The 27,704-nt window shown below is 34.5% G+C and overlaps 1 protein-coding gene across 1 annotated transcript; it reads left to right on the top strand.

Annotated features, from left to right (window-relative positions):
* The first annotated feature begins 388 nt into the window (after positions 1 to 388).
* On the top strand, positions 389 to 26,340 carry LOC144420941 (dual oxidase 2-like). Its single transcript, XM_078110805.1, has 32 exons — positions 389 to 582; positions 988 to 1,065; positions 5,116 to 5,277; positions 5,681 to 5,871; positions 7,118 to 7,252; positions 7,640 to 7,778; positions 7,885 to 8,051; positions 8,662 to 8,746; positions 8,824 to 8,935; positions 9,144 to 9,267; positions 9,651 to 9,812; positions 11,485 to 11,610; positions 11,792 to 11,970; positions 12,216 to 12,340; positions 12,560 to 12,706; positions 13,263 to 13,417; positions 13,487 to 13,651; positions 14,223 to 14,411; positions 14,832 to 15,045; positions 17,811 to 17,904; positions 18,421 to 18,584; positions 18,866 to 18,980; positions 19,597 to 19,799; positions 20,422 to 20,652; positions 21,146 to 21,329; positions 21,891 to 22,014; positions 22,093 to 22,272; positions 22,345 to 22,500; positions 23,264 to 23,422; positions 23,871 to 24,026; positions 24,766 to 24,894; positions 25,634 to 26,340. Exons 1-32 carry the CDS (start codon positions 525 to 527, stop codon positions 25,754 to 25,756), a joined length of 4,731 nt encoding a protein of 1,576 aa, XP_077966931.1. The 5' UTR covers positions 389 to 524; the 3' UTR covers positions 25,757 to 26,340.
* Positions 26,341 to 27,704: the final 1,364 nt, after the last annotated feature.

Genomic DNA, 27,704 nt, shown 5'->3' with positions numbered 1-27,704 from the left:
TTGGCAATCCCAAGCCACAATTGCCCAATCTCATGGGTCATGAGGTGACCTGATTTCTAGCAGGTGCCGTCAATATATTTGTTCAGAATGTTTCAACATCCAGGTATGCGCGAACAAGATGAAAAGAAATATAATATCGAAATTGTTAAATTTGTATAAATTTGATGACAGACAAAGATACAGCAGGTTTCCACGAAACGAAATATCTAGCGTTTTGGCGGTTAGAAACCCCCCTACTATCTCTATAATGGGAAGGTGAGACTACTATTACAAATCTTGTAATAAATATAAGAAAAAAGAAAGGCGAAAAATAAGAGAGGGTATCTGAAACGAGAGAAGTTGGTAATCGGTATATAAGTCAACAAAGTCGTTCATCGGCTCACAGACGTCAATAAGTTGTCTATTAGCGGAGTTATCTGGCAGGTTCTGAATAAAAAAATCCCTGAGAAATAAATAAAAGACAAAAAAACACATCTACGCTGCTTCAGGGACAAGTTTGTTGCCGAAATTGATTGCAAACTAATATGAAGTTTTTAATTTTATTAGTTACAACAATCGTCGTTTATATAAAGCTAAGCAGAGGTAAAACCTTTATATTATATATAATAGCATTTGAAAATATTTAGTATCCGAATTAATATGAATTCAGACATACTCGTAAATAAAATGAAATAATTTACGGGTGTGCTTGATGCTACATCACGTGATGCATATAATAGATAACGAACTATATAGTCAAAGACATTAATTGGCCATAAGATATGTTTTCTGGGGTATAAATGTCTTTTTTCAATATTTAAAACACCGGTTGGTTTATACGTAAGACCCAGATATGTATACAAAATTATATGTGTATAACATATTCGTTTGACATGCATCAAATTCTCAACATATTAGTCATTTATCTCACATACAGTAATATATACAGTTTTCAGCATATGTTCACCTTTTAGCAACTCACCTTTGTGCTCAAATATTCATTTACAGGGGAAGAGGCGGAGAAGGAGTATCCCCCTTATGACGGTTGGTACAACAACAGAGCACACCCCGAATGGGGGGTAGTCGGTGAGTAATTATTCAGAATCCTAATTGGTCCGATAGACATCATTTCATTTCACATTAATCGGGCTGCGTGAGCGGTATATATTCTTGTTCAGAATTATATATATTTGCCATTTAATCCTGCCAAAACTTTAAAGTAACATTCTCCTCATTATAGGAAAATTTCGATTCTATCACAATTTTAATAAAAAAACTGTGATTTATAACTTGACACAATAATATGATTTCACTATCATTTTCAGAGTTTTAGATTCCAAGTAGGTATAATATGTTTAATATAATTTCATTAATATTGAAAATGCATAAATACTTAAGAATAGTAAGAAAAGAAAGGACATATTTTACCTAAAATTATGCCTAGCGCTAATCAGAAGATATGGAGGTAATATTTCCAGACGTAGATTTATTTTTACTTTAGTTGAACATTGAACGTTGAATAGTTTTATTCATATTGTTCTGTTACATGACTTCTTATTTTTGTCGTAAGAGGGCTTTTAATGATTATGAGGCCGACATAAACTCGAATTTAAAAGCTCAAAAGTATAGCCTTGAGTATTCAAATGCCAAAATTAAAAAACGAAAAACCTTTTTATTAACATGAATTATGTTTCAATGTGTTTGCTTGCAAATCCGCCATGTTTGACGCCGAGCATACATCACATATATATACTTAAAACAAAGTAAGGCGAGTGAACTACTTGGTAATTTGCTTTGTGAGTTCTCTTGTAAATTATTAACATAAATACCGAGTGAGTTTGAGGTTTTGATATTTAACTTCATTATTTCTATAACCTCAGAATAATTTATTTCGTAATGGAAGTAACACTGCTAAGCAATTAAATCAAAACTTTCACTCTCTAAGTTAAGCAAACAAAAATGTTGACATTGCAATTCTTCCCACAAGTCCGTACTGGAAAAATAGTGATAAAGACCACTAACTGTTCGTTTTCAAGGCTATATCTGTATACAGACCATGATTGGGTTATTACGGAACTTCGTTTCTATTTAAATTTTGATATGATGTTTCAAAGAGTTATATTTGAAGGCTATATTTGTATAATACCCTAAATGGATTATTACGGAACTTTGTTTCTATTTAAATAATGATATAATGTTTCAAATAGTTGAACCTTTATAAATATGCTAAAAAGTTTCCCTATTTTGGACGTCTTTGTCGTGATTTATATTTAGCAGCGGTAAGTCCCAAAGTTGACTTATTAAATTAAACACTATTACTCAACACATTTATTTTCAGGAAAGTCATTTATATGCATTTGTATTTTGCAATATGTACAGAATGCCATGGGTAGAAAGGTTTTCAAATAATATGGTCTAGCAAAAATTTTCAAATCACATTAAATTACATTTTGTTCAAAAATCCATCCCGTCTATGCTACGTGGCCGTGGTATAGACCTATCTTCAACAGCAATTTTTACTGCGAATATTGTGATTAATGAATATTCCTAAAAACATATGACAATCAAAATCGATTATATGAGATCTCAGTGATCGATGATATGTACCATTTACTTAAATTTATGTTTTTTGAAAGGCCTGCTTACTGTTACTGTTACCAACAGTAGATTATGTTTACTTTTGACATTATCAAGACGACAAACATCTACCGCGGGTGCAACGATTAAGAATACATCGCTACTATAATTGCTGTACTTTGCTGATAAAAAGCTCGAAAATAAAGAGCATTCACTAGTATTTCATAGTATTTATATTATACTTTCTGAATTAAAATATATTTTGTGGGTTTTATGTCGGTAATATCGTATCTGTATTAGGCTTGCACGTAATTGACAAAAATCAATTCCGTAATTACGGCAAAATCAATTACGTAATGACCCCGTAATTGCGATATTTTTCCACGCATTTAAACCTATCATAACAACCAATTGAATCCACTTCTTTTCCGAATGGGACATTGAAGTTGGGTTTTCATATTCTTGGCAGTACTACACGCCGGCGGCTGATGTTAAATACAAATATCAAGGAGTGAATTCAAATTAATTTTATTCTAATTTTTATTTTTTGTGTTAGCTTTGGTTTTCCTTTATCACCTTCGCAAATTAACGGTCCCATTTTTATGCGATCAATTTTATTTTATCATTACCGACACTGGTATACGGATATTTATGAAAACGATAGCTTTTTAAAACCACCTTAGTACTGAATAAAAATTACGGGTTTCTAATTTATTAACCAACGACGAGCGTATTCTCTCGTTTGATTATACTTGCGATTTCCTCGCGACGAAGACTTGTTTTTGCAGCGTCTTCTGCATTATCCGACATTACTGCCTTGTTAGCATTTCATAATAATAATTATTGATGTCGACTTATTGATGATATTCCGATTACCATGCTTCATTTTACATTTAATCATTTCGCGGACTGAATGTTTATAACATTATTTGCGATAAATTTAGATCAAATATTATTTATTTGCGTATAATTGAAATACCAAACTTATATGATATGCCTTCTCCGAAAATACAAAGTTATATCGCAAAACAATGCATTTTGTGACATTTATTTTACACTCACGACATTTATTTGCTAACTCAAGTCGGCGATCCTATCGGCCAAGATTGAAACAAATTTGGTCGAGTGCCGGTGGTATTCAAGTCGACGATAAATCAAAATAAGTTGCCGCATTTGGTAAGACAGTTAATCATATATGGCCGAAATATTGAAAGGAATTGTGAAAAACATCCTGAGCAAGGCCAAGTCCGGACTGATATATAACGATAAAACCGTTAACAGAACATCAGGATTTTGTAATAGAAAATGGATCTCGCACAGAATAAACACACTGGCTCATATTTGATAGCAGTTAAATTTTTTAGCGGTCCGCGAGGAATCCGTCGTTTTGTTGTTTCTCCGCCGTCTCAATCGCTTTACCGATGCCGAGAAGACGAAGTTGCGTTGGTTCATTACGCAATCTCTCTTTTGTCGTCATATTGCTATTTGATAAGCGCGACATTAATTATCACGGCGAGGTATTGACGCGAGTGATCAATCGCTCTTTTCGCTTATTTGGTTCCAATTCGTCGCGAAAGCTCTTCGTTAAATTTCACAAGATCGTCGTGTTGAAAGTTTACAAGTCTGAAATAAAACAGCCAAAAACAGTATGGTATTCCATGTTCATATATCAAGTGTTGATATTAACAATAAAGAATGGTTAAGCATTGCTAATCCACACTTGGTGGGGAATTCCCACTATTTAAACGCGTGGCTATAAAATAGAAACGGAACATATATACCATAAGTAACGGAAAACTGGAACAAGTAAATAATAAATAAAAGTAAAATGGATACAAATGTTTGATAGACCATGTTTGATAGATTGATCTCCTGCGTTCATTAGTCATTTCACCCGAAGAAGTTGAAACCGGGCGTGTTAGCGTCCATCGGTCGTAACACAATTTTCCCCCCTATCTACGGTTATTATGTACATTGGCCATGGCCATGCTAGATAAGTTGCGAGAGAAGTTGAAACCAGGTGTGTTGGCGTCAATCGGTCTCAACGCAATTCTATCCCTTATCTACGGTTAAGTTGCGGGAGAAGTTAAAACCAGGTGTGTTGGCGTCAAACGGCCCTACTCAGTTCCTCCCCCTTAACTACGTTAATAATTTACATTGGCCATGCCAGATAAGTTGATAATAGGTTAGTAAATAGCAACGCGTCATGCCTTCCTTCACCTACGTAACAAGAGAGAGAAAAGAGAGAAAACGGCTGCGAATACCGGAACTCTAACTTCTTCTATTTGTTGAGCTTTCATTTTTCGCAATCGACGAAATTGACTGCTTTGAAGAAAGCTCGTTTCAATGCAATAATTACGACTTTACATAATTCGTAACTTCCCTTCCGCAACTCCAAATAATTACGTAAATCCGTAAATTACGTGCAAGCCTAATCTGTATCATTTTAGAAGAAAAGAAAATATACCACGTAGTCAAAGAAATACTGAAATGATTTTTGACTGTGTATTACCATGAGAATTTCATGGTCTCTAAAAATCATTATCCCTGTTTTATCAGACATGCCACTGACCAGGAGATTACCATCACATTACCAAGATGGAGTCTATCAGCCATCTGGCTGGAATCGTCCAAATCCCCGCACGATCAGTGTAGAGTTGATGGAAGGGGAGACGGGGAAGAATTCCTATCAGAACAAAACAGCATTCTTGGTCTTTTTTGGTAATATTTACATTACATCGCACATTTTTAAGAGACACTGATCGTCGATCGAGTGTTTGATATACTTGACTGAGTACAGGTATTTTTATACCCGACTTTAAACTTAATAGTTAACTAAGCCAATGGTCGTGGCTGATCTTGTGATTTATGAACCCGTCTTGCTGGCTTTCTTATCTCTGGAATAAATAGGAAAATACTATTACCCCAGACTTACAGTGCAGTTTTATAGTTATTATTTCGCGATTGCCAAGCACAATATAATGACTAAGTACTATTATATCATTGACTGAGAGTAGGTATAAAGGTTCTGTGTAATTAAATGTTTTACCTGACGAATATGAATTCGTCCACACCACTAGTATTAACTTGGTCTTGATCAAACGATCTTAATTTAATGCTTCAGGCCAGCAGGTAGTGGAGGAAATCTTGGACGCACAAAGACCTGGTTGTCCCCCTGAGTATTTTAACATTCCTATACCTAAAAATGATTCGATGTATGATCGAGACGGAACAGGCACGGTGGAAATACCCCTCGTTCGTAGTCGATATCAGCAAGCAATCACGGGATATTCACCTAACTTTCCAAGGCAACAGGTATTTATTTCAAGCAAATACATTATGAAGTTCGTGCATTCTAGGTTACTTATACTGTTAAACAAAGAACTAATGAGGGAAAAGATTAGGATCTCAAGGAGCATACGTGGTTTGCATTTTTTACATGATCGTGTAAATAACATTATGAAACTGTTTTGCATTCTTCATTTTAAAATTCAAGATCTTACCCTGCCCTTATAAGTATATGTATTACTTTATACGCAGTCGTACCAATTGTATAAATTTGATATAGTTTTGATATTTGGCGGAACGTTAATCAAACGTAATTCGACATGGGCAAGATCGAGTTGATTCAAAACAAATAACTCGATGGCGGTAGTGCCAGACGTCCAGCGTTTCGCGTCAAAACTAGAAAACTCACTTTACTCTGAATGCAAATAAATTATGTAATCAGTTTATGTTTAGCCAGAGCAAAAATCCCTACCGCATCTCGCCGATAACACCCTATTAACAGTATGAAATCGAAACTAGTTTTATATCGTATTAGTACATTGTTGACTCCACTGCCATCTGCAAGTACCTGACTGTAAATTTTTATTTTACGAAGTTTGATAATAATACGGAACCGACTGTGTAAATATAACTATATCACGAGGAAGTTTCCCATTGAGAATTAATATCAAATTGATAATGATACAGGCACGCTATTTCAATTGAAATACGAGGAAACTGTTGTTGATGTTCCCGAACAATAATAGTACTTCAACATTGAGAAACTTTTTTTAGTCTGCCATCCGGATACATCTGTCATTCATCGCAAAAGCGTGACATCTTTTGATGCTATAAAACTCATAAAAGAAATGATTTGAAAGCATCATATGTTTTACTTGGAAATCTCAATAAATCCTTTATTACCATTGTCGAAGTAGTTCTCAATCTGTTTTACAGCGGCGAATTCCTGTTAAATTATGTTTGTTGTCAAGCTTATTTGAATAAACATTTTTTCCCTCATTTGATATCACGGGCATAACATTACCCACACCTCCGCGTTAATCTCTATGCGCTTTAATCATTGCTCAAAGCCGCTAACATCTTTTTAAGCTCCTGTTTGTGAATGTGAAGCAGAATTTCAATTCAGTCACCTTTAGGAATTTTCCATTGATTTTTACTATTTAATTTTCTATTCACTATTCAATTCACCATTTAATTTTCAAACTATTTGACAATATTCAGCGTGAAGAAATCGTCGAATTGTGGGTTATATCTGTATTATTTCCATTCACAGCTGAACGAAATAACTGCATTTATTGATGGAGGTCTGACTTACGGGGTCAGCAAAGCATGGGCCGATGCTCTTAGATTATTGAAAGATAAATGTATTGATAGAAATGCCAGTACCAACATATTCTCAAGTGATCCGGTAATTGTTTTATTGACTCAGAGTTTTATAAATCCTTCATATTGTTTTGAGCTTTGAGTTGTAGAAGACGAATTGTCACGGACGAAGCTAAGCTCAGTCAAATTTTATCGAATTACAAACACAAAATCTATGTATATCTACAATGCAAAGTTTACTATTCATATTTAATCTATAAATGGATTGCTCCACCGAGGCACGGTCCATCTACAAATAATGCTTCCTATAGTTGTGTGGAAATACAATATAAAGTTGACTCGAGTATCCACGAAGACAACACGTTCCACCTTGCGTACACAAGAAAATGTCCCGACGTCAAATTGATAATTGTTATTGTATGTCTACCATCCAAGTGCGTGTTATAGCCAATGTAAAATATTCTTTCGACAGGATCCAACAGATTGTCGAGGAGAACTTGCTTCTTATAATGACGAAGGAAGATTACCGGTGGAAAACAGTATTGGATTGCCACTAGCGAATCCTCCACCACCCCGAGACCACGTGTTAAAAAGTTCAAAAAGATTTTATCGTAAATTTGATTTTAATTTGTTACATAACTGTGTTATTACTGAAACCGGTTTATTTTTCTAATTATTCACAAACAAAATGTACTGTAGTAGGTTGCATTTTGACAGGTCTTGGCAATCCCAGAGGTAATGAAAATCCATTTTTATTGACGTTCGGAGTTCTTTGGTTTCGTCATCATAATTATCTTGCAAGACGAGTACGTCAGTCTCACCCAGAATATTCAGACGAAAAAGTTTTTAACGAAGCAAGGATTTTGAATATTGCTATTCACCAGGTGCGGGACAAAACCTTTATTTGTGCTCTGAATACAAATACCTAGTCTTACAATCTATCTGATTCAGTGGTTCCCAAACTTTTTAAGCCGCGCCCCCTTTTTAGAATTTGTCAAGTATCGCGCCCCACCTCAAAAATATCTAGCTAACAATAAGCTACAAATAACAGGTAGTAAAGAAAAAGTATGTTTTATTTGAAAAACACTTCGAAAATACGTGGATGGAATGTGAATATCTAAACTAAAGAAATGTAAATATCCAAACCGAGGCGAACAAGATAAAATCGAAAAAATAATTTTATTTTTAGTTATCTTCAAGCCCTCTCAAAAAATTGTATACGCCCCCTTGTGGGGCGCGCCCTTCCGTTTGAGAACCACTGCTTTAATCCCTAAGACGCGGTGTATAGTGGGTTCATTGTTTGCCCAAACGGTGTTAAAAATCCAAGATTAAATATCTTGTGTTAAATCTAAATGCTTGCCATATCACTTTTTTATAAGAAATCAGATAAGATATGAGGGACCGGGGATTCTGGTACCTGTAAAACGAAGTAAATCTCTTGCTCTAAGTGAGGGATATCTAAATAAAAAATTAATTGCAAGTTTTGTCCAACAGAGAATAATTATGTATGAATGGCTTCCTATTTTTCTTGGAGAATGTGGTAACTCATCGAAGTGCCAAAATATATCAGACTATACAGGTGAGTTAATGTAATACTACGGTATATATAATAGTTAATAAGTAATATTCGTATAATGTTTCGTTTTATATTTGAAGGATATAAATCATCCGTTCATCCCGGCATAACGCACGTTTTTCAAAGTGCAGCGATGAGGTTTGGACACACCCTTGTTCCTCCTGGTGTGTTTCGGAGAACCGCATATAATCCGTGAGTGAAAGACTATTCATATGACAGAGTTATAAACCAGCGTTTCCAGAGATTTTTGTTGTGCAAATGTATTTTTATCATGATTTTGTCAAGTTTATTTGTAAGAATGTATCATTTATTTGGTCGTCTTTCTGATCCGTTCTTAGTGAATTGTAACTTTACTTTACGTAGAAGGTTCGTCATGAAAGCATTTTTCTTTATTTTTCAGCGACACGAAAACATGTGAATTCCTCAATACTACGCGATTTACGGCAGGCGACAGACACGGATTTGAAGAAAAACATGTCGGAAATAAAGGGTTGCGTACCTGTAACACGTACTGGAATTCAATTGTGAGTTGATTTGTCGTAAAACCAACCTACACTAACTCATATAAAGTATATTCTACTGGTTTTTTAAAATGGCGATTGGTGATAACAACACTCGTGTGTTGGACGACGTCGGATAAGAATTGCTTGTCATTTTGGTGAAATAATATTAATATTTAATTATCTGGCATTGGATTTTGCTAGTGAAACAGTAATATAAATTTTCACCCCCATTGAAGTGTTCAATGATAGCTCACTTCTCAAATATTGGATGTTTACAGAGAAAACTAAGTGTACAATCCATTCATACAAATTCAGTACTCTTTATCTATTTATTACTTGGAATTATTTAATAATGTGCGAGACAGACTTTGTGTCTACAACGATAGCATATCTTAATTTGACAGGAAGCAGTTTCGGAAGACAAAAATGCGATAAGTGCTTTGTTGATGGGTATGGCAAGTCAAATATGCGAAAGAGAAGATAATATCATTACACCTGATCTGAGGGGAAGTGTGTTTGGTCCTCTTGAATTTTCACGACGGGATTTAATGGCAATTAACATTCAAGTGAGTTCAGTAGAGATGATATCGTACATGTACTATATTAATGGTATTCACAAACTTCCAAATCGATTTCATGAATTCAAATATTTGGAATCACAGTATCGACTATAAATTTTGCTATTTGTGCTGGAATATCATGATTTAGGTCACATCCTAATTAAAGCAGTGCTCTTCAACCGGGTATACAGTATACCCAAGTGTATACCGGACCATAAAATGGGTAAACAACAGATAAAGGGTATACGAAAGGTGTACAACCCAAGTAAGGGATTCTTAATTCTGACATAATAAATTATAAAATATTCAAGCGGAGATAACAATGCAAACGCAGCGCACGTGAAATGTTATTTACGCAAAGAACCGACTTGAGCACATTGTAATCACAAATTATATAGTATATACAGATAATCCGTACACATTTCAGGGTTGGTGATTTCGGCTATATTGCACGTCGCATGATTTAGGTTGAATATTATTCCTTTTGTATTGACACTGAGGCCGTTAGTCACATTTATAACGTTTACAACTTGTGGACACTAGCCTATTAGATTGCATGATGATATTGCAGTACAATCTGAGCTTAAAACCTAATGTTATTCAAGTTAATAAACATTGGTATTTGTAAGGTATATACAAAGTTTTCGATTTCATGAATTCAAATATTTGGAATCACAGTATCGACTATAAATTTTGCTATTTGTGCTGGAATATCATGATTTAGGTCACATCCTAATTAAAGCAGTGCTCTTCAACCGGGTATACAGTATACCCAAGTGTATACCGGACCATAAAATGGGTAAACAACAGATAAAGGGTATACGAAAGGTGTACAACCCAAGTAAGGGATTCTTAATTCTGACATAATAAATTATAAAATATTCAAGCGGAGATAACAATGCAAACGCAGCGCACGTGAAATGTTATTTACGCAAAGAACCGACTTGAGCACATTGTAATCACAAATTATATAGTATATACAGATAATCCGTACACATTTCAGGGTTGGTGATTTCGGCTATATTACACGTCGCATGATTTAGGTTGAATATTATTCCTTTTGTATTGACACTGAGGCCGTTAGTCACATTTATAACGTTTACAACTTGTGGACACTAGCCTATTAGATTGCATGATGATATTGCAGTACAATCTGAGCTTAAAACCTAATGTTATTCAAGTTAATAAACATTGGTATTTGTAAGGTATATACAAAGTTCTTGAAAAATTGTAAAACGTATAACACGGTACAGAAGGTTGAAGAACACTGTCTTAAAGAATACCTTTATTATATCACTCGTTTCGATTTATATGTAAACATAACAATTATAAGAGTTCAAGTACATGTATAGAAATTCGCGCTAAAACCACTGCTTATTACCTAGTTCAAGCTCACCCCAAATCATGCAGCTTGGTAAAATCGTAATAAAAATCTCAATTGCGGTAACTTATTAAGCTGTATACATCCATGTTACGAGTCGACGAATAAAATTGATTTTATAACAAAACAAACATATATATTTTCGATGCAGTTTCATTGTGTGATTCTCCTGACGAAGTAACTATTTCATAGCACAAGCGCCTTCAAAATAACGTTGTAGACTTATGTTAGTTTTGAATACTTCTTCAAATTATGCATATTTCTTTAATATTATGGGTCTTTAAATATGCATTACAGAGAGGCAGAGACCATGGATTGCCAGATTACAATACTGCCAGAGAATCTCTCGGATTAGAACGAAGAAACACATTTGAAGAAGTTAATCCTGAATTTTTTAACGACGACGAAAGAGATGGTCCAAAGGTACCTAGCAAAATATTATAGTGGTAGAGTAGACTTGTCTCAAGTTAGTTGAATTAATACCTCGAACCGCAATTCAGTGCACTGCTACAACAAGTTTTGTTTGATTTTGAGTCTTTGTAATTCATAAATTATCTCTTATCCATCTTATAAATCAATGGAACAATTTACGAATTATTTTCAGCTTTTGAAAAAATTCATTGATGTCCACAATGGCAATATAGATAATGTAGATATTTGGACAGGAGGTTTACTGGAAACAACAAAAACTGGCCCAGGCGAACTTTTTCGTGCCATCATATTAGACCAATTCACACGCATTCGCGACGGAGATAGATTCTGGTTCGAAAATGATAAAAATGGGTGAGTGGAGAAATGTAAAGATAAGAGTAATATAACAAATTTATGAGATTGGTAGACTGTTCTAATGTTGAAGTAAAACTCTATTTTGATAATATTTTCCCCCATATTACAATGATATTCACCTAGGTATAGTCGTCTGGTAAGTACATTTGCATTTTTGAAAATTGCATCTACTTAACCTTATTTTCATTAATTTGAACATAAAATAATATTTCAAAATTAAAATTTATATTCTATTTATGCAGACTTCTCAATAAAGAAGATTTGGAATTTGTTTGGAATACAACAATCAAAGATGTAGTTCTTCGTACAAACCCTGAAATGACGGAACAGGACATTCAAGACATGCCTTTTGTGTGGAACCCAGCAAGTAATGTTCAACTCTTGAGTATATATCACATTTACGTATAAATTAATACGGTGTCTCAAAAATGTCGCGTCCCACTTATCCCACTTGTCCTCACGTGTCCCACGTGTACCACTCGTCCTACTTGTTCCACGTGTCTCACTTGCCCCATGGGACAAGTGGGACACGACATTTCTGCGACACTCTAAATTAATATGATTATAAATGCGCAATAAATGACAGGTGATGCTAATGCATTATGTCCACAACCATTTCCATTGAGCGAGCTAGATATGGAAGAATGCACAGATGTTGAAAAGTACGACTATTTTACTGGGAGTGAATTATCTTTTGCTTTATCGTTTGCCGCTATTGGACTGTATGTCATTTGTAAGTATGCACTGCTTACTTTTTATTCATAAATATTGTCTTAATACGAAATACAGAAATACGCTTTTTTGACATTGCGACAGAATTAGGTTTTTTGAATTTTGGTCTTATTCACATATATTTGAACATGGTAATTAGAAAAAATGGTAAGAAGCATCTGAAAATAAGATCCCATAAATACTCACATAATGTATGAGAATATAACCTATAAATTCCGGTAGTTGGATTTATTCAAAACGACAAGAAAATGAACAATATATAAAATACACTAGTTAAAGACAAAAACAAATAGCAGCTAAAAGATTGGTAACATATTATTGTGATATTTGCATGAAAAGCTTGAACGTGCGCCATTTATGGTCTATGTTCGAATTTCTAATCATACTTTGTGTGTTTCTGCGTCTTTAATAGCTGAATGCGTAACAAAAACAGTAGGGTCTAATAATAATTGATATATATTCATCAAATATAAGACTGCTGCACAAAGCATATTTGCAAACAACCACAAGCTACCCTGTTTTAAATTACCTATGACTTATGACATGCTTTGATTTAGTAATGTTGTTGCTACTTCTCGTTCTGGGAAAAAGAGGAGAAGCAAATAGGAGCAAATTATTAAAAAAAGGCGTTAAACAAACTTGCAGAAGAAACATTACTGAAGGGTCAATTCTTGCCAGAGAAATTCTTGGCAAACAAGATCGCCAAATTCAGGTATTTCTAGAATTTGTATTTTGATTTTATTATCGTCAAACCTCTTCAACTGGTATATATTTATTTCAGTTGAATCTGGGCCCTGGAATGAGTATTCAAATCAAATCTTTGCAAGGAAATCGGCTTCGTACAATCGATCTCGGGAGAACAAAAAGGATCACTCTGATGCAATCTCATGGTGGAACGAGACATATTTTTGTTATCAGAGCGGAAGAAACCGAAACTTATGATCTTGTAATTATTGTATTGACAGCGTTTAATATGTATTCTTCATGAAGAAGCAACCCGATATATGATTTCATCATATTGTTACATACGTTCTCTTATTCAGTCTGAATAGGAAGTCAGACAGTTAATTGTTTCATATAAACTAGTATAATGTGACTACCGTCGGAACAATTTCTATTGTATTATCCAATTTCTTGATCTGATGACGCAAAATCTCGCCATTTTTAAAATGCTCCAAACAAAGTATATGCATTAATGTTTCTCGAACGTCCAAAGTTCTACTCATATTTTTGATCCATTTTGTGTGGATGTCATTACGACATCGCGAAACCTTGATGCTTTTTCACTTTGTTACATTTCACGAGAGTTCTCCGAAAATCAATTTTACAAGGCATTTGAAATCTATTTTTGAACGCGAACTTTAAAAAAAATCGCTATTACAAATTTGAACTCTGTCCGATTCAAACGAATTCCTAACGCTCAGGTTTACGCCCCAAACGCACAATTAGTTGCACTCTTACTATATGTAATATATCAATGTAATAATCTGTATGTTACTTTACATTTACGATTCCAGGTTTTGAGTTTTATGGACTCCACTGAAAGAAACAATTTTCAAGGCAAACTTAGTAGATTCTTAAATGAAGAAGGCATTCAAAGTAGAAACGAAGTACCTTTGAAAGAACATGCTCTTCTTGAATGTGCTAAAACCAAAGAAAAAAGAGATGCAAAATTACAAAAGTGCTTTCGTGATGTCTTTGCTGTTGTAAGATACACTTTTTTCGATTTTCAGTATTTGTTTTATATATTATTTGGTGAATGGCAGTTTAAACTTTTTGTGGCATCTCCGTTGCGATAATAAACCTATGTATTACTCTTAGCGCGTTAAGGGTTGCTTAAAAATCTATCTGCAAGTACTCTTTCGTCTTTAAGTAAATGAATCGATCGGGGCATTGATTTCAGAAGATTGGCCTACAAAAACGTAGCGAAGTATTAATGAAGAATGAAACTAATCTAAGTGCGATCTTTATTCAGGTTCGGCATAGTTTACTTTATTTGATACACACTAGAAGATGAGAAGATTCAAACTTCTTCTTCACGCTCATATAATATCAGTCGTCTTTTTGCTATATTTTATTTTTAAAAGTAGATTACGGTTACTAAATCATTTTTTTTTAAATTTTAGACCGTTAAAATGGAATCAAGCTCAAACGTTGAATTACCAGAAAAGCTTTACCGATACTTGGACATCAAATTGAGCAAAAAGGAATTCGCTGACTACATGAAACTAAAACAGGACAGTCTATTTATTGATCAAATATTTGAGGTTACGGACTCAGACAAGGACGGGTTTATATCTTTCCGCGAGTTTTTTCAAATAATGGTTTTGTTCTACAAAGGTAAGCTTCAACTGATAAGAGATAAATGATAATATTGATTTAATATTAATATTCACAAAATTGAGACTTGGACTCATATTATGAAATGTAGCAATGTTACTGTAAGACAGTGTTTCTCAACCTTCTACTGACTGCGTGCCATTTTAGAGTTTCTTACTCCGGCCGCGTACCACCGACATAACTCTCCGTGTTAAAGCCGACATAAAGCTCCGTGCAAAGTTTCAACGTATTAATTATATGCAGTAACAACGTAACAATTTCGTGCAAAATCGCAAAAGAATTTGCGTCGTCAATCGTCAGAGCTGAAAGGCTTTAATTATCCCCACCACTGAGTATCGCAAACCTCGGGCGACTACACTTTGATGGGCGATCTCTCATCTAAAACAAGGACTGGTAGCGTCATTAACGTCGTTCAGCGAATACGTACAGTATGGGAGATGGAGAAAAAGCGTTTCTGGTATAATTTAGCCAACTCAAAAGTTAATTGTTGCAATAATTCAAAGCTGCTCGCGTACCACTTCAAAGACTACCACTTTACATATGTAGAGATAATTCCCCGCCCCTCTAATATTGAACTCAAGGCCCACCATCTCATACAGGTGGAAGAAATTGAGTGAATTTTCCCCCGAGTATATTGTATTGTATTACTTCTCAATGCCATTTATTTTTTACTACCTTTTCGACTATATTACACCATAGCGTCTAGAAACTATTTACATTTGGAATGTATTGAAATCACTAAGTAATACAATATGCTTTATGTAACTTTAGTTTCGTTCAAAGCTTTTTTTTTAAAATAAGTTGGCTCAAAGCAATTGTTCACAACACCCGAAATCAAAATTGAATTGGAGTGGAAAAAAATACTTCCAGTTATTAGATTCGATGGCGCAACTTAAACGCACATCATCAAAGCGATAAAGATTACGGCAATTTTATTCTATTTGCTGGTAACAAAACGTCCGTTCATTTGTCATTCCAGTCACGGTAGCAACCAGGAATAGTCGTATCAGCCTCGCCTGAAAAACTTCAGTTACATTGAACACAAAGCATACGAAACACAGAAATGTAAACAAAATAACATAATTAATATTTTTCTCGAGTACAAAAGATAATAATAAATCGTCATACTATCCGACTAACTATCAATAGGTGAATGGAATTTGTTTTCATTATACCTATGTTCTGAAATGGAAAACCCCTGATCTCGTTCGGAAGCAAAATGTCCTTTGTAAAGTATTTAGGGTTAGAGTATTGAATAACACTTAAGTCTAGGCTCTACAATGACACATAATACGATCGAAACTCTATAATGTTTCTTTGCCGAAGTTTCGTTGTTCGCATAAAGGGACGCATTTTGTTTCCAACACACCTACTTTCCAGAACAGCGGTTCTCAAACTTTTAAAGCCGCGCCTCTTTTTTAGAGTTTGTCAAGTCTCGCGCCCCATCTCCAAAAAATAGCTAACTAACAATAAACCACCAATAACCTAGTAGGCTACGGTTCCAGAATTTGTTGCTCCACGCTAAGGATAATAAAGATAACAAAGCATAACGTCCGTCTCTCTAAACAATAAAGAAATGTAAATATCCAAAATAAGGCAGGCAAGATCAAATCTAACAAATATTTTTATTTTTACCAGTTTCAAGCCCCCCCCCCCTGAAAAAATTGTCTACGCCCCCTTTGGTGGTGGGCTCGCCCCACCATTTGAGAACCACTGTTCTAGAAGAAGACACTTGCGAACCTTTCTGTTGCTAATCACTATGAACAACATTAAATCGGAATAATAATTATAAACACATTAACACGTGTTGCGTCGCCGCTTTTATTTTCCTTCCCTGATGTTCTTATGAAACTTCTAAATTTTTGGAAAAAGTTTTCACACATAAGTAAGCAGTAATCTCTCGTACGCTCAATTCCAGTGTGCTCATCAGAAAAAAATTCATGCCAAAGATTGTTTGCAAATTTTTAATCTTTGGCCAGCTTCTCCCCGGCCCTCATTTTTGGTTATATACAAAAATGTTTTCACTCGCCAAGCTAAAACTTCATCCATGGTTTTGTGGAAGCGTATACTCACTTTATTTACCGCGTGATGATGCTACAGAGCAATTCCGCGTAGATATTACCAGAATGCGCGCGAACGCTCGATAAAATGTGTGGGGACTTCTTGAAGACCTTTTAACAGGGGCCCAATAATGCTAAGTGATACTTTTGAGTCCACGAGAAAGAGTTTTTAGAGTGAAACCTTGCTCCATAACGCCACAGAAAAATAAGACCAAATATATAAATCTGAAAGCACTCTCATTTTTCATTACTGAGAATTTGAAAGTGAATTGGAGTTACAGATTACCAACATGAACAACAGCACTTTTAAAAATCAGCTGATTGTGAAATAAATCGGTCTGTTAGGTCTAGGACTAGCAGATGAGATTATAAACAAGGCGATTGCAAATCTTATCATATATGTTTATAAGTGAGAATGGAAGAGCAGAAAATCGTTCTGCCAACAGAAAATAGTAGTACTCGAATTTTTCATTCCATATATTTGATGAACAGTAATATAATCGTACAACCCTGTTTAGTGTTCAAACAATATATAAGGCTTTTCATCGGCAACCTTTGCCTATTTTATGAACTAAATACAAATATTTCAAAACAATATTGAGCAGTGCGAAATAGAAATTGTACTTTCAATAGTAATGCAGCTACAACAGAACACTTCTGAGCAGGCAATTTGTGATTTTACCCGATTTTAATCTCAATCCACAGGATCAGTTGAAGATCGATGGAGACTAATGTTTGAGATGTACGATCTCAACAAATCAGGATATTTATCAAAAGAAGATTTCACACGGATGCTTAGGTGAAAACTTCATAGGAATTTACTTTTCATCTATTAATTCACGTTTTATTATTTAACATAGTTTGAATATCGCTTGTTTGTGGCGATGTTTTGTCTCCACTGAATACTGTATTTAAAAGATACGAAGCATAACACGCAGAATTTTACATTTATGTTATTTTTTGTCTCGGCCTCAATTCAACAAATATGAAATAAGTTTGTGCGGAACGTGTCGAAAATTAATTAATCAACATATCGTTTTTCAAAAATTTAAAATAGTGTCATCTGGCAAAAACATTCTCTGATTTCATCCATAAGCTTATCAATGGGTGTAATTTAAATTATATATTGTGTATGAGACTGTTGTACCTTGAATAATATTATGAACGAACATCTTGGTATTATGACGTCCTATTTTAGTTTGAATGGTTGGAATCTTATCATTACCATGAAGATTCAAATACTTCTCTTCTATGTTCGTGATTGAATCTTTCTTTTTTATAAATACCAATTAATCTGGTCGAAATTTCTCTCAAGATCGATGAATGCTGATGTTGAAGCAGCAGATATCGATGAATTGGTGAAAAACATGATGGAGGAATGTGGTTTTGGGAACCAATCAGCATTAACCCTACAAGATTTTCAGACTATAATGGGCCAGTATTCGAACGAAATGAATGAGACGTCGCATGGGAGGCCAGGTAATATGAATACATGAAATAGCAAGCTTGCGATTTCGTTTGCCCGATCCCCGCAGCCTACTACGTCTATGACCCCAAACTTAGGGTTAAGTATTCGACTAATGTTTGGATTTTTATATACTCTGAATAAACGATTGACTCATGATCTAGCGATCGCATCAGGTGTTGACAACGACGTTCTCAGCATCTTCCAGTTCCAGCCCGACCCTGAAGAATAAATAAAACAAGCAAATGACATGAATTCTAAAATATGCCTGTAATCTAGAATGAGCCAAATTTAGATTCTACTGCGAATGGTGCTGCCAGACAGCGAGTAGGAACCCTCATGCATCAACATCCCATAGCTACTCGCGTTAGAAGCGCAAAACAGACGATCAGAAGAGCATACCAGGGGAGGTAATATAAAATATATTAGAACATTTCACAAATTTATATAATAAATCGCATCAGAAAAATGCGCTGGTGAAGATCCAACATATTAGGGTTTTTATAAAAAACCCTAGCAGAGAAGAAAAATTATAAGACGATTTGCAATGTCGCAAACCAAGAAATCTGATCTGACTACCATCAAAATTCGAATCAGGGTACGTCTAACTAGTTCATAGCTTTCGATATTTAAGGTAGTCATAACTAAACTAAGTTTGCATGAATTAACCTGAGACATGAAGTATTCGTGCATATAACACTCTTTCATATCATTATAGTTAGCTAACTTTGATCTTTCTTGAAGGCAATCCTCGTGAGCCGTGAAGTTCACACGGCCCCGTTAAAACTAGCCTCATTCTAGTCTAGAGTATTGTCCAAATTTCTAGTGTTTCAACTTCACAATGAGTATTTAAAATTTGTTTTCCCATTGCTGCGCCAATGGCTCCCAAATTTCAGTAAACAAAGCAGAAGGGTTTCTGAAAGTAATTTATTTGATCTGTACTCTCAGTCTACTTGTTATGCTCTATCTTGCTATTTTTTAAAATGTGTTCTTATATATAGTTTATTAATGTTGGATACTTTTTAGAGATGCAAATCAGAATGCAAATGGAATTGCCAGTGGAAGAGGAACTGTGATTGTATCGGAGAAACAAAAGCAACTGGAACAAAATAAATACAAAATTGCTCTCATTTTAATGTATAAATATATACAAAACTACAGAATGCATATCTTCTGGCTTGCAACATATACAATGGTTGCATGGGCTATATTTGCCGAGAGAGTTTATTGTAAGTATTCCATATAATTCAATAAGGCTGTAACAAAACGCGGAACAGAATTTACGTCTCATATCGCATTTTTGTACATAATATCAAAATTTACTGCATGGATTATTATCAAATGAGCCGCGGAGCTGAGTCATATTTCACAGATCCCCAGAGTTTGGAGTCGATTTATAATTGATTTTTAAACGCGGTTAAACAGCCCGGACTGGGCCCTTAACCCCAACTTTGTAGTTACCCCGATAGCATCACAATTGGTCAAAACCCACATTGACATATTTGAAACGCTTATTTGAAAAAAAATGAAAGACGAAAAAAAAATTGCAGTCTAGATTCCAACTCTGTAGTGAATCACCTCTGTAGTAAATTTTGTTTTCCAAAAAAATGCATTTAAAAAATAAGTATTGTTGTAAATTCAGTTTTGTATTTTTGCAAAAATAATAATCAAATTTATTTACTCATTTTCTGTTATATATGACCCTGACAAAATAATCTCTAACACAGTACAGAGCCCGTTAGAACGTCACTAACAAAAGCAACATTTCAAGATCCATGATTTAAGAAATGATTTAAATTGATGTATATTTACATAGAAGGATGCTATAACAATTTCTTATTCTTCACACAGATTTTTCAGTTGAACGAGAGCATGCTGGTTTGCGTAGAATCTGTGGATACGGCGTTTCTATTACAAGAGGTGCAGCTTCTGGAATGATGTTCACGTACTCTTGTCTTCTTGTTACGATGAGTAGAAACACGATCACGTTTTTGAGAGAAACTTTCCTGCATCGATATATCCCGTTTGATTCCGCAGTAACAATGCATCGATATATTGCATGGCTAGCCATGATTTTTACAGGTTGGTTAGTTACGGTTGTTGATGTTTTTGAATGTATCAAATCTTTATTTAAATGTAATACTCGAATATTGGAAATAGTACAATATTAATGTTGAGATAATGAGTTTTCAGATTATATTAGTGTTGAACATAGACAGTTAATAGAATAAGTATAAGACATAACTCCTTCCAGAAGAAAGTTCATTTTTGAAGTTTAAAAAGTAAATGACGCAACTTATTTAGCCATACAAAACGCAAAACTGATGACGTACATGTTGTTGGACCCGTCCCGAAATGTTAAGCCCGATAAGCCCAGGCCGACGTCCGGCTTCCTGTCTTTGTGTCAACTCTTTTTGACCGAATATATCCATTCGCTAGTTGCTAAACATTTGATAATTATTGTTAAGTTGTTCAAGACAAAACTGTTTTTTATTTGCGTTTTATATCTGTCTGGCTATTAGAAATACGGCGATTATATATGCGGGTTTAAACACCATAACGTGGTATTTTTCAGTAATCCACATTGTTGGTCACTCAGTCAACTTTTACTCAATTTCTACGCAACCCGCAAGTGACGTGGCATGTTTGTTTCCTGATTATTGGCGAACAAGCGACGACTTACCAACATTTCATTACTGGTGTTGGCAAACAATAACCGGAATCGCTGGTGTAGTTTGCACACTGATAGTGATTACTATGTAAGTACTTTACATAATTAGAATTTTTTTTAACCTTGCTGTAAATATGTTCCTTCAATATTTACAAAAGCTTGATCTCGTGTTGAAATTCAATCAAAATAATATAAACGCTTAAGACGATTATATAAGCAACAGCCCCCCGCCATTTTACCCCCAGGTCATTACTCTTCCCAGTGAGCTTTCAGGGTAAGCAGATGTGATTCGGCCATGAATATATTTTTATTGTTGTGCTGGCGATTTGTCAAATCCGCCATGAGCAGAGAACAGAGAAACGTATTCGTTAAAAATTTGGAACAACGAATAATTGTATTCGTCTCAATAAATATGCTAAGACTTCGATTGCTTAGCAATTGTTTTGGGCCAGATATGTGTAGTAGAATAGCATAGCGCCGCAATTCCTCTTGCTATAAATGTCTTATATGAGTCACTGTGAAAATAGCGTTGCATATCTGCTTATGCGAGAATTCGTCAAGAATCTGTTGAGAGAGGGAGAGAAATTTCAATTTCAAATTAAGATCTAAAATTAGCATATTTAATCCTACTCACATTGTTATTTTCCAGGTATGTGTTCGCGAGTGACTACTCTCGTCGACGTATATTCCAATACTTTTGGTGGACTCATAGTTTTGGTTATGTTCTCCTATACTTGTTCATGGTATTGCACGGCAGTGGATTTCTTGTCCAGGTAAGGGATCTGTTTGTATACATACTACGCGAGTTGAAAAAAACTATCTTGAAGGGAAATATGTATATCTTTTTTTAGAGACCATATTTCTACTATTTCTTCCTTGGGCCGGCTGTTTTGTACACTTTAGACAAACTCTACAGCATAAGTCGAAAGAAAACCGAGATTTCAGTCATAAATGCTGAGTTATTACCATCGGAAGTGACTTATTTAGAATTCAAGCGTCCACCTACGTTTGACTACAGAGCAGGGCAATGGGTACGTCTTTGAAATATGTTGGTTCATTTTCATATAAAACTAACTATCAATACAAAAGTTTGTTTTATTCAGGTTCGTATAGCATGCCTTGATCAATCATCCCATGAATATCATCCGTTTACACTGACTTCAGCTCCAAGTGAAGAAACATTAAAATTACACATCAGGGCAGTTGGGCCTTGGACAATGAACTTAAGGAGACTGTATGAGAATATGCCATACCCGAAGGTAATATAGTTTGTGTAACGCAGGTCACGCACACAATAATGTTGAAAGTTATATCATATGTTTAATGTTTATCCTTCAAAAGTACCATTAGTGGTCATCATTCAAAATTCACAAGCAGTGTATAATTATAACGGGACCCTTTCTATCCTTTTTGTCCGCCAATCTTTTCAATCTTGGTGTTCAGCCAAGAAAGTAAGGCGTTTCTACTCACAGATACCGATGTACATATACATATAGGATAGTTCATGCCGTCAGCCTCTTTGTCAATGTTTTTCGAATTTAAGCAAATCAAATTTCACTCCTGCGGTACAGTTATTTCACCTTCTTTTTTGCCTGAAATGGGGCGTCTTATTTCAATCTAACAGCTAACACAAAATATCGATGAAGCTTTTCATAGTAAATTTGCCGCCGTTACATGGATTGGACAATAAATAGTCGAGTTATCATAGAAAGTAATGATATTTCATCCTCAGTTGGGCTCTTTGAAGTAATCATTTGACTTTTATGGACATATATTTTAGCATCATTCTCTTGTTTTGAGATCATTATATAGAATTTTTGAATTTCGAGATTAGTTTTTCTACCTAAAATTGTAATGTAATCATTAATAGTCATTAGTATTCTGGTTTTGTGTGATCGTCCAGGGTCTTGAAACCACAATTGGTTAGGAAGATCATTGTCCCAATGTTGTTGAGTTTTTTTTGTAAGGTAATAAAATTTAGCAATTTGGAATTTTTGTACTACAATTCATCATACCTCACAGTTATTTCTTGATGGACCGTTTGGAGAAGGACATCAAGACTGGTACAAGTTTGAAGTGTCGGTGTTGGTAGGAGGTGGGATTGGTGTGACGCCGTTTGCTTCAATCTTGAAAGACCTCATTGAAAAGTCAGCTAATGGATTCAATGTACGATGTAAAAAGGTACGTCATTTTTATAGAAAATTTAATATTTACAACCAATTTTGGAAACTATATCGGTTAATGTCGTTAAACGTATTTGGACATTAGATATTCACAGTGTCGACCGTTTTGACTATTACTAAACTGAATCGACAATTTTTAGAGCCAACCGAATATCTTGAGTGAAGTTTAATTCTCAGGAAACCTAATTATTTTCGTTTTTCTGTGTGATACTAGCTAATAATAATGACGATATTAATACAGTTCACGTCAGTTCACGTCAATTTTATAGGTTAATATTTGTTAACTTTTCGTCTACTCTGTTATATAATGAAAATCCTATGTTACTGTTAAACAACATTCGTTTGTCTTACATTCAGTTATTGTGACTGATTACTAATTTTCGGAAAACATATATTATATTTGAAGTTGAAACAGCTAATGAAAATTTATTTTAAAATATTTCCAGGTATTCTTCATGTGGATAACAAAAGATCAGAAGCAGTATGAATGGCTGACTGATATTATACAGAAAGTTGAATCAGCAGATAGAAATCATATACTTGATACTCATATTTTTATCACCCAGTTTCAACAGAAATTTGATTTTAGAACGACTATGATGGTAAGTTTTTACTTTGCGCTATGAGGGTTGCAAATATTTCAATCATAAAGACACCAAAGGTTAAGAGTAAAACAAAAACGCAGAAAACCTTTGATCCTTGTCTCTGATGAAGTTCAATGTAGCCTTCAGTGGCATACAATTAGTAATACTGTAACTGTAATTAGTAACAATGGCAATACAGAAGTGTTTGGATACCTTCTCAAAGTACCAAACCATACGTGGGCGACCTGTCAGGTTAAAAAGGTAATCTTATCAGAAACTTCGTTACTCCAGATTTAGTGACGCTAACTTGATTAAGTGACGCTAACTTGAACAACAGCGCTGATTAGACAAACAGCGTCCTGACGTGATTTAAATATATGTTGTTATTGATATCACTTCATATTGTTGACGAGGTTCTATCTGATAGCTTTCTTCATACCGTTTAACCCGGTTGCTAAAAGATTATATTGTCAAATTTGGAGGAGAATTTGTCACGAGGAAACCTGAAATGATGTAATTGTAGTCAAATTGAAATCCGGTTAACAGCAGCGCTTTCATACGGGAGAGACAAATAACATCGATCGCTGGCTAGAATCATGCACGCTAGAACACTCTCTATTGCATATTCCATGTAACAGCCAAAAAATAGTGTAACTGTGTAAGTTAAATTTATTGGCATTAAATTGTACTTCGGTAAACTTGTATACCAAATATGCATTAAACACCATTATTTTCCTAAGAGAGATTTATATTCCAGTATATATGCGAGCGAAAGTTTCAAAAAGAAGCTGGAAAATCTTTGTTTACCGGACTGAGAGCCATAACTCACTTTGGACGACCAAACTTTGATGAATTTTTCAACTCTTTATCTGAGGAGTATAGTCAGGTGGGTAATGTGTGACCAGTATTGCTAATAGAAATTCTTAACTCTTAACTCGTTCATAACAAAACTCATGACAGAATTAATTATTCCACAAACGCTAAAGAGTTCCTTGAATGGCAGATTTCAATTTTCGGGATGAAATGAACGAGGAATAAAATTCAGATTACCAATGTTATAAAAACAAATGAGATACACACTCCACCTATAAACGAAATAATCAATTTACCCTTTAAAGGTGTCACGCATGCAGAGGCGTGTCAAATTGTTCTGCTGCCCAGGGCGAGTTTCTCATAATGATGCCCTTATACCTAACTTCAAAAATAATTCGGGGGAAAAACAATTAGAGATGTTGTTATACATGAGGATGAATAAATTGAAAGTCAAATAGGAGTGAAATGTTTGTATTATTATTAATTAATTCATCAAACCAAGCAACAAACTCACGCGTATAAGATCAAACTCATTTATCTTCAACGTGCTGCCTGGGGCGACTGTCCCAATGGCTCTCCCGTAGGCCCACTCTTGCAAGCATGTTACATGCATGTTCAGGGTGTATTTACCAAAAACAAGAGAGCAGTTCTCCAATACATGAACACCAGCGTAAAGAGTCATATGATTGGTCGGTCACAAGAACAACTACAATTTAGCAAAGGGTTTTTGGCTGTATGTCAACTCCTTGTTCAAACACAAGGTCACACGAGTTCATCGTATATTTCGATTTTAGCCATTTTTCATATTACAGGTGAAGGAGTTTGGTGTATTCAGCTGCGGACCCTCTCCAATGACCCATACTGTAGATAATGCTTGTTCGCTCATGAATAAAATTGATGGACCGACGTTTTTACATCATTTTGAAAACTTTTAATAGTTGAGTTGGTTCATATTAAATCTACACAAACGAGGATAATTTATGCAATATCAACCATATCAAACAGTGTTGTTATGGGATAATAATAAAATTAAAAAAAATGTGTAAAATGAAATTTTTTGAAAAATATTTGTTACTTTTTTGAATTATGTTTCGATTACTCACTTTTCAGCTTAAGATCAATTGTATAATAAAATGTATTTTTAAACCGAGACTTCCACCTCAAAAGATTGTGGTATAATATTGCAGTGTGATTGCAGAGTGTTAACTGTATAAAATATTGTAAAAATTGCTTATCGTTCATATAGCGTTGTATATAACACATAAAATATACTGTAGAGAGAATCTACTATTAGGTTATATATTATACTATAATGGGAGTGTCAGATTAATCAATCCATGAATATTAATTTAGTTTCTAAAATCTGGAAAAGAGTTTTAATAAAACCTATTTAAGCGTAATGCTTTTTAAATATTGCATATACCTTGCATTGACTACAGATTTTAAGATAAACGCCACCCGTTAATTGTAAGTAATGACGTCTTGATATTTTCTATTGAAAAATATATGCATGCAGAATGTGAAATTTGTATTATTCTCTACTCAAGGACTTTAAGTCAGAAGAAAGTTATAACCAATTAACACGAAACGTCTAGTCGCTGCAAAGTTTGATTCTGGTGACCGCGGAATTTTTAACATTAACGAATACTATTATATAGTTTCAAATAATGATTCAACAATAATTTCTACTTTTAATCCAGATTTCAAAAAATTAAAAAAAAACGAACTAGACTCCTCAACATAAAAAGTGTAAAATTACAACTCCTATATAGTGAAAAATAAGGACATCACGACACCAATTTTATAAACGAAACAGGCGCGTTTTATGACCTCAAATTTTTGAAATATTCATGAACTACCTATTCTATCTGTGATCTTATTATCATGATAAACAAATCATATCCAACCTGACTCATAAGTGTGATAGGTATTGCATGAATAAAATATGAACGAGGTATGACAAAAACAAAGTTTCTCAGAAATGTAAATTTACCTACATGTTGTTTATGAGTCTCCAAATTATTTTTCTGATAGTTTCGCATGACAAGAATATATGTTATTCAGTTTATTAAATCAAAACAGAGATCATAATTGTGGACGTCTACTTCTTGAAACGCACTTTCATTTATTATTTGCTTGGCGTCTTGTCATAAATAGTATAGATAGAGTTTTTTATCCATAGCTTTCTCATGTAAGTTTCATATTAGAATCAACTTTCTTTACATATCGTTAGATATCACAGGGTCTTGTGTTCAGAGTTTAGTTCGGAGCGAATTTCTGGAATAAGAGTATAAACAAACATCATTTATAAAACATCATTGGCTCGCAGCAGTTACTTTCCGTCCCATTTTACAAACAAAGTCGATTCAATAATCTGAACGTCATTATGTATTGTAAACCTATCATCGTCAACTATTTTGTCTCAGTATGTAGTATTATGTGCTTAACGTTAACATTTTATACACTACAATTATGACGTAATAAGCCAACAATTGTTATTACAATAGCCCCCTACCGATCACAAGCACACGAATCGATTGAATAGTTTTGATCACATTCTATGACGAATAGATAGCGGGACGCGGTGAACAACCCTCTGTTAAATTTCAAACACCGTGCCAAGTTTTGAGCTGTAACACCACACCGTCATTTATTTGAAAATCCCGAAAGTGACGTATATACCAGTGTAGAATGACAGTCGAATACAGAACACCTTTTATAAGTTACAAAGTTTTACAAGTTTTATCGCTGATAGCAAAATATTTACCACCGCCAAGTTCAGATCCGAAAAATGAAAAGCAGGCAGGCATACTCGGGATGAGTAACTGTTGGCACAAAAGTTTACAAGCCAGCTCGTAGGTTGCTCACATGCTAATTTTGACA

The sequence above is a fragment of the Styela clava genome, chromosome 3 (assembly GCF_964204865.1).
Source record: "Styela clava chromosome 3, kaStyClav1.hap1.2, whole genome shotgun sequence".
NCBI classification, from domain to species: domain Eukaryota; kingdom Metazoa; phylum Chordata; class Ascidiacea; order Stolidobranchia; family Styelidae; genus Styela; species Styela clava.
This window is presented reverse-complemented; position numbering and strand designations above follow the sequence as displayed.